The sequence below is a fragment of the Ammospiza caudacuta genome, chromosome 3, assembly GCF_027887145.1.
Source record: "Ammospiza caudacuta isolate bAmmCau1 chromosome 3, bAmmCau1.pri, whole genome shotgun sequence".
NCBI classification, from domain to species: Eukaryota; Metazoa; Chordata; class Aves; order Passeriformes; family Passerellidae; genus Ammospiza; species Ammospiza caudacuta.
In genome coordinates, this window is record NC_080595.1 from 98,499,683 (window position 1) to 98,512,712 (window position 13,030).

General features: G+C 38.0%; 1 protein-coding gene across 1 annotated transcript in view; it reads right to left on the minus strand.

Annotated features, from left to right (window-relative positions):
* Nucleotides 1–13,030, minus strand: part of CD109 (CD109 molecule) — a 71,016-nt gene that overhangs the window by 42,047 nt on the left and 15,939 nt on the right. Inside the window, exons 4-8 of the mRNA XM_058802130.1 lie at nt 10,372–10,602; nt 10,103–10,228; nt 3,655–3,694; nt 3,094–3,178; nt 666–762 (exon numbers count right to left, since the gene is read on the minus strand). Of these exons, the coding sequence (XP_058658113.1) occupies nt 666–762; nt 3,094–3,178; nt 3,655–3,694; nt 10,103–10,228; nt 10,372–10,602 (579 nt within the window). The remainder of the gene's footprint in view (nt 1–665; nt 763–3,093; nt 3,179–3,654; nt 3,695–10,102; nt 10,229–10,371; nt 10,603–13,030) is intronic.

Below are 13,030 nucleotides of genomic sequence, written 5' to 3' on the forward strand. Positions count from 1 at the left end.
AGTATCTGAACTTAGAGTTTCTGTAGACTAAGTGCTGCTGAAGGCACTGAAGTCAGACAGTGGCTGAAGTGAGCAAACATAAAATTACAGTCACTTAATGTAGCAAAAATTTAACCTTTTTTAACAGTCCACATCTTAAAAGTAAAATGTCTGATTTTGCAAGGAGAATGCAACCAATCTATCACCTCTTTTAAGCCTTCAGATTGTGTGTCTTTTAAATTTCATGCTTCAGGTTACAATTAGTGCAGTAGCTCAAATGTAATTGCTGGCAATTAGTAGGCAAAATGCTTTGGTTTCTACCATGCTAGAGCTCCACCCAGACAAGTGGAGTGTTCTCCTCCAGCCTTGTGACACAGAGCTCAGTGTGCAGGGGCAGACACAGGGCCAGGGAGCATTCCTGAGCATGGGTCCTCCAGCACCTATGAAGTTCCTGGAAAATCTTTCTACCTGGGTCAGTTGGTACACTCCAAAATAACCTCCAGGCACAAGTAAATGGAGCACAGGTGCCAAGTGTCATTCCCACCAAGCAGTCTGAATCTAGAAGCTTTAGGCTGGAAATTAAAGAGAGTTTAATACTCTCCAGCTTGGCACTCAGGAATGATTCCAAGCATCACTTAACAAACAACAGGACACAGACTTAAAGAAACTACTAAGAGATTACTCACCTCCATTGTTGTTGTTATATTTCTCTTGTTTGTCCAGTAAGAAACAGAAAGGCAAGTGATTGTTACAGTTCCCTTTACTGGCTTTCCATATGTGTACCTGAAACACATCAGGCAAAGTCAAACAACACACCACCCTCCAGGACCTGGGCTCCCGAAGAGCTCTCAAGGCACAAGATCCTACTAAAATCTTATTCTCTGGCCTCAGATATGGGCAGAATACATTTCTACTCCAAAACATGGAGTTTGCCATACTGACACCAGTTTAGCAACATCAAAGCTGGAAACCTAAAACCTGGAGAAGATACACAGTGCTGTTCTTTCCACTACACAAGCTCTACAAGGCTATTAAAATTACTATGGGCTGTATAATGCACAAAAGTTAACTATACTAAGCTAAAAGCTGAAAACAATTAGAAGAACAATTCTGTTCTTATTGAACAGAACACTGATGTAGCATCATAACTAATATGCGGTAGAGTTAAAATGGGATGTGGGAAGTGTAAGTATTTTGCTTACCAAATATTGCCAACCCAAAATGAAATATCTCTAGACATTTGGTCATAATTATTACTACTTATTTAGTAAACACAGTCTCAATAAATCATTGCAAGCAATGTCCAGCTGTGGCAAATCTGAAAACTGTAACATACTCCCTTCTTAGGATGACAATAGCAACCTGCAGCCACTAAGCAGCAATAAAACAAAATTTTGTATAAATGTTTCCAAGTTATATTCAAGAGAAACCACAACATTATCAGATTGAGACAGAGAAGTGAAGGAGGGGAGGAACAACATGAGGACAGACAGGACACCTAAAATCATTCTAGTCCTCAGCAGTAATACATGTAGCTGTGGTAACTTTAAGGTACTTTAAATCATTATGCAGCCACTTAAGTAATATCAAAGCTGAAAAGCAGAAAGAAAGAAAAATCAAACAGCATAGTTACAGGAACAACTCTGATAACTGTCTGGCATATAAACTCAGCCTAAGCAGACCTTATTACTAATTACAGTAATAAGCTGCCATTAACCTTGAAATTATACTGCCATTGAGCAGCATCCCTGTACTTAACTTGATCTAATAATACTCCAGAGAAGAAAATGGGCTTTATGACATCTACAGGTTGTATAAAGAAGCATTATGTCTCTAAAAAACAGTCATCAGGAATCAAGTCATTCTCTATAAATAATTACAATGCATCAGTAAAACTTTGTCACTGCTGGGATTCAACCTCAGATGCTTCACTGGTGTCTAAGTATGAATTTATTGCAGCAAACAGGTACACTTTCAAGCACCTTATGAGTATACCAAATGAAAGGGTCCAAAACAGCCTAAGAAATCAAATATTAGCTGGCATATAATGAATTCCAAAAGCAAAGTAGAATAGGGGGAAAAAAAGTAAGGAAAACTTTTTTTTAATTGCCCCTTAGGAGATTCACAGAATCATAGAATGGGTTGAGATGGAAGGGATCTTAAGGGTCATATAGTTCCAACCTCCTTGCCATGTACAGGGATGCCACCCACTAAACCATGTTGCTCAGGGCCCCATCCAAGCTGGCATTGATAGTTTATAACATCAGGTTGCATGCACTCTACAGAAAGAAGTGCTTTCTCAAAGTCCAAACATTCAATTTAAATAGCCTGCTAAACAATGATTTCTGCATTTCACTTGTAAACTGAGTGCTTCTTCAGAAGGTATGTATTTTAAGGCATTAAATAACCCACAAAAGACCCTTTATTTCGGTCTTCTTGGATGGATCTATCAGGTAGCTCTATCTGGCTCTCATCTTCAAAAATAAAATTAATTTCTGAGATTAATGCATAGTAATTTTTTGTCTAGATATTTGCTCAGCTGAAAAATAAAATATTATCTACACAGGAGTCTACACTGAAGCCTATTCTGAATTTTTCAAGAACTTTTCATTCTTTACCTATTTACGGCTATAGGTATTTTGATACAAGAAACCTATGCTTGAAATCTGCAATGCTGATTTACTGGAACAAGGAGGATGTTCATAGAAGTCTGCCTAATTTTCCAAGTGGTCTAATAAAATACAACTACTGTACCTACAGACCTGCACATGGTAAATTGGAGAGTGCCGTAAAAGAACATAAATACCATAAGAACAAAAAAACCATCAAAACACATATTACAAGGAAGAAACTTAAGAAATTTTCAAGTAAGGTAGCTGAAAATGTATAGCTGTAGTCTAGAACTATATTTACCAGACCAAAAGAACTTACTAGAAGTCTGAAAATCTACTAAATCTTGTTACAACAAAATCCAGCAAGTAGAAACAGATACTAGCCAACTAATTTTGAATAGATGGGGCTTTATTAGCATTCTAATTTTTACTTTGACACTTAAAGAACCACAATAAGTTTCTTGAAGAGTGAAGGTGACAACAGTATCACTGATTTACTTACTTTGCAGAGACAACACCAGTTACATCTTCATCTCTCAAAGAGTAGTATAAGGGTGTTGTTATCAGGACATCAAATTTTGGTAAAACTAAAAACAAAAATTACAAGAAGTATTAAATTCACAGAAGGAATATTTCTTTTTTTAAGTAACAAGGGTAGAACATGTAATTTAATAAAGACTACTAGTTTCCTAAGTTTCCTAATAAAAGGTAAGATGTATTTTTAAGCCAATTGCCAGACTACGACTTTTTGCTGAAAGGAGAAAAAAGCATCATAAAAACAGCCTGCATAGAAGCCTCTAATTCAGAAATATAAAACATTTATCTTGTTCAGCCTTTACAGAATTCATCAGCAAGCTTCCCAACCAGGTAATTTGGGATCATTAAAACTACCAAAGATAAACAGGGCAGCTGATAGATTTGATTTTTTGTCAGTCTCAGAGAAGCCAAAGATTTGGAAATTTAACTTTCTGTTAAATTTAAAATGTTCATGCCAGACAAGGGAAGCCAGTATAAATTAATGGAGAATCACTACTGATTTTGGTCACTACTAAATAGCACTTACCATATTCCATCACTTTAAATCTTTGATAATGAACTTGACCCTATTGAAAAAAATTCATATGAGAAAATACATACAATTGTGATTAGATTAGTAAATTTAACATACCTTCTTGGCCAAATCCCACCCATATTTAAGTTAAACTACAATTTCTGACATGGTGTGATTTTAAATCATGGCTCAATCACTATCAGCTCCTCTAGAGACCAGTAGTACATATTTACAGAGCAGAAGGACACAGAAGTTCATGTGAAGCAGATTCTAAGTATTTATCATGAACAGCTTGTGCAGCTTCCAGTCTGCAGACATCTGTCTATATATGCCTGGTTTCTGTACTAAAAAACTGAATACTTGAGCTAGCTAGCATAAAACTACCTAGTGTAAGTAGTCACAGTCATCATGATAAAACATGACCGACATACCAGCACCATCTTTGCTAGCACATCTTTAATTAACTTCTACAAACACGAGGCTCCTACAGAGTCTATCTAGTGGATGAGACTATTTCTAAACCTTGTATAATCTTATGATTGTACACTTACTCAGAAGGTGGCTGCAGTTTTGTTACAGTCCACAGCCATACTTACTTCAGAAGAGATACCCTTGCGTTGTATCTTCTTGTTTCAGCTATTTGTTACTTAAAATCAAAGGAAAGAAATCAAGGAACTGCATAGTTTGCTGTTACTTGTGTTCTCTTCTATTTTCCTATTTTTCTAAATTTTTTACTCATTTCCTCCAGGAGGGAAAAGAAAAATGAATACAGATAACCATTTGTCAGGGGGCATCAAGATGTGTAAGACAGGAATGACTCTTTGTAGCAAGAGAGGATAAGCTGAGAACTCCTATGGTAAAAACCCTAGGACCAGGACCTAAAATGGAAACAATTACAAACTTTTGTTACCTGATCAACAACCTTGCAAGTTAAGCACCTCAGACCAAGCCCTTTACGTATCTGTATTTACACATCTCCTAGCAAAACACTCCCATCAAAGTAAAAATCAGATTGCTGCCAATTTGATGGTCAAGTCACTGATCATCTTTATATGCCTATGTCTGAAAATATGCATGCAGAATTATCGACTTTCACAACATTTGTGCAAATCATAATATTTGCAAGACAAAATGCTACAGCACTGACATGCATAAATCAGTCCACAATCAGATTACTATCAGGTTGTCTTAGGAACAGGTCTTAGGTAAATGTCCTGCAGTGAATTCACCTCACTTCTTGCTCTCTGTACAGCTTTTACTTCCAATACTATGTACGTGACCCTTGCCATAAAGCAAACCCTGAACAAAATGTTACCCTAGACAGCACAGTTAAAAAGCATCTCCCTTGAATATGAAATATTGTTTCCCATCATCTTAGAAGTAAAAATAAAATTTTTAAAACTACAATTAAAAACTGAGATAGCTGTAAGTAGTAGAAAACAGATTACAGTGAGGCTAATACTCCTGGCTGCATCTTCTCTAAAATGACAAGCTTTGTGACAGAAATCAAGTCGTGCTTGATAGTTCAGGGAAAGGCAAAGACCCTACTTGGTCACCTTGATGATGTGAATACCAAGCCAGATTTTCCACTAACACATTTTTTTAGCAAGCTGGTCTGAAGTAAAACAAGTAACAACACTTCAACCACTCAATCATTTTAGTTCATTAGGGCAAGGCTGTCTCTCTGGCAAATATTGTTCAAATATACTGATGTGGAAGTTGTTAAACCAGTTTCCAGGAACAGTAGCTTTTGAGACAAGCAGTTAGTCAGTTAATTATATATGTACAACCCAAGAGAGATTTTTAGAGGTTTTCTTTAGGACAGGAAAACAACACCACACCTATTCCATTTTTCCCAGAGCAGCTTCATTCTAGTACAGGTTTTGTTTTCCATGCCTTCTCCTTCTTCTTAGCTACACTCACCCTTCCAGACTAACAACATTTTGCTCTAAATCAGCATTTCTTAAACTGCAGAACACCTACTGCATTCTGTGCCAATCGCCCAGAGTAAGAAAATTGTGCCAAAAAGAGATCCATAGAAGTGTTCTGGGATGATGAGGATGAGCCTTTCTGCAGGGAAGCCTCAGATGCTGTGTATCCTGACATCCAAGAATCCCTAACTACAGTCTAGATTCTGCTCTGCTGAACTCTCCTGTTTTAATTCATTGGGTCTGATCCAATGAAACTGAGGTCACAGGAGCCATTCCCCACAGATTTTTTTTCTTCTTTGGCAACTGAAAGTCCCTGAAATCAATCTCATCTGTGTCCATTTTCTTATTTGTTTCTGACATTGACACGCATTGCTGTTAGAGCATGGGGAAAGACTCTGGGTGTGGTCCAGGGCTTTGCCCTGGAAAAGCACAGCGCTGGCACCAGCTGCATTCCTGGGCTACCTCACTGTCTCACAGGCCCTGTCAGGAGCACTCTTCCGCCCTGGCTCTGAAGCTCAATAAAACAGATTTTTGTCTAGACAGAACTAACAGAAGCACTTCATGATCACTTCCATGCTTTGTTTGCACATGCAAGAAACAAACCCCAAAATGAAATTCTGTTCAAATTCAATAGCACAGTCTCCAAAAACCAGTCAGCGTCCCACCAGTGTCACCACTATTTACACAAGCAGATCCTGATGGAATATCTGAGCACATTTTCAAACTACTGAATAGTCAGGCAATGCCAAAGGCTTTATGTACAGTCTGATTTTGAAGAAGTGTGACACATTTTTTAAGCAATTATATATACAACATTAAACTTAACGCATCAAATGTGAAATCCATAACTAATCTAGCATAAAACATGACAGAATTTGCTGTGGATCTGCAACATGTATTAAACCTCAAAAGCTACAAAATTCAACCTGTATAGTATATAATCATTCCCAGTTGATTCTGAAAGTTTGTTTTATAGCTGAAGCTTTAAAAAAATGTAATACTCTTAAAAATATTTTGGAAAGCCCTTGTTGCACCTGAAACATTAATACTCATTGATATTTGATCATAAATTTATACATAACAACTTCCATAAATTAGATTACAAAATGCCATTTAACTAGAAACAACTTCTGGTTAGAGGTGCATGCTACAAAAACTCAGCAACTAGAAGTCTTTCAGCAACAGGAAATATAAGATATCCAACTAAAATACAAGGTAGAGGCTTGGAAACCAGACCATAATTACTCTGTCTTGAGTTTTCCTGGAACAGCTGTACTAACACCTGAACTTTTATTAAAAATGCTACAGGATGTTTAACAGCAGCAAGCAGCCAAAACCTGATTTAAAACAGAATTCAGAGGAAGCACTTCCAAAAATCAAGACTCGGTACACTTGGAAACTGATCTGTAATCAAGAGAAGGGAAACGTTATTTAACCACTTAACAATTCTTTAAAGACAAGAGGGAAACTGAGAAAGAAAGGCTGGCTATTTAACTATAACCCAAGTCATGGCATCAGGATAGCTAAGTCATGCATACATCAGCCTGGGTTTGCCATATGAAGATGTTCCTAAAGGCTCAACAGATCCATTAGCTGGCTGGATGCCATGCAGGGCCAGAGCTGGCACTACTAGTTAAGGAGAGGAAGACATATCTGTTTTATACTAAGCTTTCCTTAGCAGTAAATCCAAGCTCTCAGTGGCCTCTCTTATCAGGAAGAGACTGGTGGATCTATGCGACTTTATATATGACATAATAAAACCTACATCTCCCTTGAACAGCAGAACTGCTGCAGAAGAGAATGGAATACCCAGTTAATAGCTAGGAATATCCACGAGGAGGGATCCAGTCGCTCAGCAGCTTTCACTGAACACAACTCCATGTTCAAACGCAATCCCATCCCATATGATCTTGTATTTCACAGCATAAACTCCCTTGCAACCAAGAAAATAAAGTAGAGTTTCCCACTAGGAAAGTTCTTTTCCTTTATTCTGCAAGGTGTCTTGCAGGTTTCAATAATCTGATGGTTGGCATACTTTCAGGAAAATAAACCTGTGAGACAACACACTAGGCAGACCTAATCCAATAGTGTGAATACTGCAGTAGTCACTTAATGTATCATGCATATGATGCCCTTAGCCAACGAAGATATGTTGGTACTGCTGTAGAAATAATGCATATTGCTTTGTCATTATATTCAATGTGGAATTTGAAAATTAAAACGGAGCAGGTGTAAACAAAAAAGGGCCTGAAAGCAAACATAAGTATTTCTGTGTGGGACTTGGGGTTGCTGTTCTATTCCCAAAGGATAAGCACTGTAAGAATAGCCATTTTTTTCTGGACAGCAAGGTCTAAAACCTTTTTTTTTTTTCCTGAAGTATAACATACACTTCTTTTTCTCCCCTATCTTAATTTTCAATTCAAAGAGTTTAAATGTCGAAAGGAACCATTTAGCCTGATCTCCTTTTAACACAAGTTTGGTACCTTTGTATTCAGCTGCTCCAGCAATCTGTGTTGTTAGAATGCATTTTCCAAAAAGACAACCATGAAATAATAGAGAGCACCTAGGGAACTGCGTCAACCAGGGTAGCCAGGAGTGACACTGTGTCTTGAGCTGACAACCTAAGGCCGTTTTACTATCAGTTCTCAATGGAGTGTGCTGAGAATTTGTCCAGACCCTCTTAATCCCAAGTGTTGAGTATTCACAATAACTGCCAGTGCTGTGCTCTGCAGTTCAGTTACGATGTTTCAGTCATTTTGAAATCACACTTCACCTCCTCTACCTGATGCCCTTTAGCTATATGTTGAAACAGACAGGAACAAAACATTCTCTATTTACTTTCTCCTTGTTACTCATGACTTGAGAGACACTCTCACTCTGACATATATTTTCCAAGATCATTAACCTTCTGTAGCATGGCTAAAATTTAGAATACCATCAACTACACTCTACTAAGGTTTCACTTCACTTGTCTCACAGCTGTTTCATTAGCCCAGATGAATTTACAAGGCATGTTTCTTTCAACTTCACGATTTTTTTTTTTTCTCTTTGGTTTTATTTCAGGAGGGAGTGGCACTCATTCAGATCCTGGAAATAGCTGCCACAACCCCTTCATCAATTATCTCCTAATTTCAGCATTTCTCAAGCCTTTGCAGAAAGCCCAAGCCACATTTCACAAACACTTTTTTGCTTGGCATATGAGCTGCTGAAGGAGCCCACCACTGCCACCGGGCTTTGTCTCCATGTCTGAGCCACACTTGTCCAAGTGCTGAGAAGCACCTACAATAGCTGTGAGTGGGGATGGCTTCTCAGCTGGATCAGTGATCTGGTCTGCTCTAGGCCAAGAAAAACACACAAATGCTTTTCAGTTTGGGTCACTTCCCCACTGCACTTTAGATCTCAGCCTGACTACAGCTCTACATCTGCTTTAGCATGACTGAGAGGCCACTGAACAGCAGGCAGGGGAAGGGAAGGAGTGGCAGAGCACAGGGAGGAGCACAGGAACAACTTCATACATTTTTCCCATCACAGACAACAGCAACAACTCCACACCCACATGACAAAGTGTTTGAAAAATCCAGTCCTGACCCTCACTTGAGCACCACCCTCACATGGCTAAGCCTATAGAGATCTATCAAACACATAACTGGTACTGGTAAATGTTACTCCTGAGTAACACATGATCATGTGAGTTTTTCTCCTTTCTACCCATCATCTCCCTCATTATGTAACATTAAGCAGTCCTGTTTATACTTGCTAAATGTCTCTGAAGAGCCACTGCAAGCCAAATAGGAAATGCAGTTCCCAAATTATAGGTATTAAAAAGCAGGCTGAATAACCCTGACACACAGAGTTTTGAACAGCTAAACCTCCAGCTATTTTTGAAACATGTTCCATGGTGTATGAGGAGTGCAACAGTTTGAAGGACTGGCCTGAGAGAGCTACTACCAATAGCAACATGCAACACAGACTCTTCCAGTTTTGTTTTGCAATCGTCCTGTATTACTAGTCATCCTTTCTATTTTACAAAGTTATTTTTTCCTCAGTAACTCATCAGTCACTGTGAGCTGCTGAAACACGCCTAAAACTAGGCAAAGATCTGTAAATAGTCTTGATTCCTCAACCCTTTAGACACTGACTGGCTGCACAAGTGTGATACAACAAATTTCTGTGTATTTGCTTGCAAAATAAATGTAGGAGTATTTCACTTAAAAAGGAAAAAAACTCTACTCCATGATATCTTTCTTTTATATTAATATTAAAACTCCTCACTTTTTTAATACTTTTTTTATCCTGGAATCAAAACACAGACCTTAGAATAAAGTATGTATGTAGGGTTTTGTATCCTTCCCCACAAAACCATGTACTATTGAAAATCTTGTGAGGTTTGCCCAATTTTTGACATGAGGGAAGGATTTGCTCATCTCATGATCCATGTTTATAACTGGTTTCAGCAGCGTAAACACAATTTTATACACATCTAGCAGAAGAAATAAATCTCTCTGTTATTTGGCAGTGTTAATACTCACGTTCACTTCCACCTCTATGGACCAGTCTCCTAGTGGAGGGTTCATTGACAACTGAAATTTTTTGGAAACCACACCCAAATCACCCTCCTCCATCAACCACTGCTGAATCAATTTCTTCCGAGGGTCCTAGGAGAAAAGCCAAGCTGCATGTTAAATGTGAGTGGCCTTGCTGGCAAGATTTAGGCAGCAATTCATACCACCTATATTTGTCACAAATTCAGAACATGTGACACAATCTAACATCTAACCGTGTTCCTGTGGATACTTACTCGGATATATATATTCAGAGACACCTGGTAAGGTTTGAGATCAGGATAGACAGTGACAATCCTGAAGAGCACATCCTGTCCTGGCTTATACATGGATTTATCAGTCTGGATGAACACAGAGGTGCTCTTTGACATGTACATCAGGCTGGTACGGTTAGAGAAGATGTGCCGGCCATCAGCACGGCCCTCCACCAGTAACTCATAATTCCCAGAAGCACTGTTCAGAGGCAGCTTAAAAAGAAATAGTGACACTCTGTTAGGTATCCAAAATATTCCTGAAAACACTATTATTTAAAAAACATTTTACATAAATATATAATATATATAACTGAACTTGTCAACCTATGTAAATTTTCAAAAAGAGAAAGGGGATTTTATGCACTACTTTAATGTATTATTCAACAATTACCAGAAAATGTCTTACCAGAAGCACAACAACACATTTCCATCTAATTTTAAGTAGTAATCAGGTTTTCAAGAATATGAGTATCAATGCATTTATATGCAATTCACAGTCTTATACATGCATAGATTGTGCTCTCTTTTTAAGTTATTTAGAAATTTCTTTGGTTTGATATAATGGGCTAATATTTTCCTTCATAATTTTTTGCTATGAAATTTTCCAAAAATAAAATATTTAAAGAAAGTACATGTAAGCAAGATGAGCAGGACAGTAAGAGAACTTTGCACTTGTTTTTTTACAGTCTTTAGCTTTATGTCCTATGGGGTAGAAAAATCAAATACAGAATTTGTTTTTCATAAAGTGAGGTACTGCTTTTCAATAGCAACCTCACTGATTTTGTCTCATTTCACTTTCGTAATTAATAATTACAGCACGTACCGTGACTCATTTAGAAAGTAAAATAATTATCCTTCCAAAAATATTAGGAAATAAAGGAATATAAAATTTATATGGTTAACTTTTTTTGGATAGACATTGAAAGCTCCTTCAGTGCTGGCAGAAGACAGATATCACTGGCAAGGAAATTTAGACCACATAAGGTCAGAGTAATCACGCACAGATTTCTTCTCCCTCTCTCTCTCTCTGTGTCTTTCCAGTGCACAGAGGAAATCCAGAGCTCATAATTCAGATGCATCACTGCATTTCCTAAAGTTAGCTGGGAGGAATCCCAGTCACAGGGGTTGAAAGGCCTAAAGCAGAGATGCTGCAGCACACCGGAATTTTACTTGAGCAGAGCCTTCACAGACAGCCAGCGACCCCAGGGACATCCCAGCCCAGATGCTGCTTCTGTCCCGCCAGAATGGCTCTTTGAGGAAGGGGAAGGGCTTTAACACAGCACACAGCTCATTCCAACAAGCAGCCCTGCTGAAAAGCTTAAGAGTCACATGCTTCTGTTTGGAGTTGAAACTGTAAATCTGGAGCAAAACCTCTGAAGTTAAGACAGCTAAAGACAGGCTTGCATTTTGCAGCATGACATATGGAACTGAAGCACTCCTCTTGCAGTGTAATGAAAATTACAGCTGTTAACTCAGCAGGCGCAGCACTTCAAAAGTATCCTACCAAGTGCTATAAAGAAAGGCTGTACTGCTGTCAAAGCTCATTTTAACAGCACACACTGAGGCAACAGGGATTCACAAACATAGGAAAATGTCACTGGGTGACAAATGAGGTAGATGCAAACGTCTGTAGAGAATACATTTCCTTCTCTGTGTGTTTACCTATAAAGCAGAATCAACTACAATTCCATCCTTCTCTATTAACTTTCGGTTTTTAAAACAAGCCAGGAAAAAAAATCAAGGGGGAAAAATAAAAAGAAGCTCTTTTTCACCTATAAGCAGGCCTCTGATGACATGGGAAGAAGACATCCCCCCCTTTAAAGTCTGGATTTATAGAATTAAATTTTAGATGCAAAGTCCCACACTGAAAAGGATTTTTCATTTTCTCAAGCTGCAGGTTTTTGTACACACATTGCCAAGAACATATGATTCACATATTTCAACACCCTCCAAATTCCATGCCAAGTATTCTGCAATATCTTAAATAAGAGGAACAGCTTTAGCTACTGCATCTATCAAATACTACCTTATTGTTACCTCAAACATTCATTTATGAATATTACTATTTCTTAAAGAAGCTGTAATCCTTAAAAATCAGATAGGATTTGCTACAAGAACTCCAGGAAACATTATAATAATTAAAAATCAAAATGGGGGGAAATAACCTTGTTTTGTTTCATCGTTGCAATGAATTGTACTCTTACAGTATTATTTTGCTGCAAGCATTGTCTTCAATTTCTTCTTTAAAAATGTAAATCTTCTATAAATGTCATTTAGAGACTTTATCTATTTACCTGTATCCCTTTCCTACCACAAATAACGACAGACAGCATGGGTTTCTCCCTAAATTTTTATATTATACCTGTCATATTTCAAAAGATCTTTCCTTCCAAAACCCGGTGACACAACTGCCTTTCTTGATGTAAAGGTCAGAGACAATGAGGTTTGCATTGCCATGGCAGTGTATTAGGACGGCTGAGGTCCAATGTAACCCACCTTCTGTTTCACACATTTATGCTACCTGAAACTGCACTAATACAACATTTCCACAATTACTACAGTAATAGTGACTACCTCAGCCCCACCAACTCCTTCTCTAAAGGGTTATTTCTCAACCCAAACATGAGCAAGGCAGCTTTTA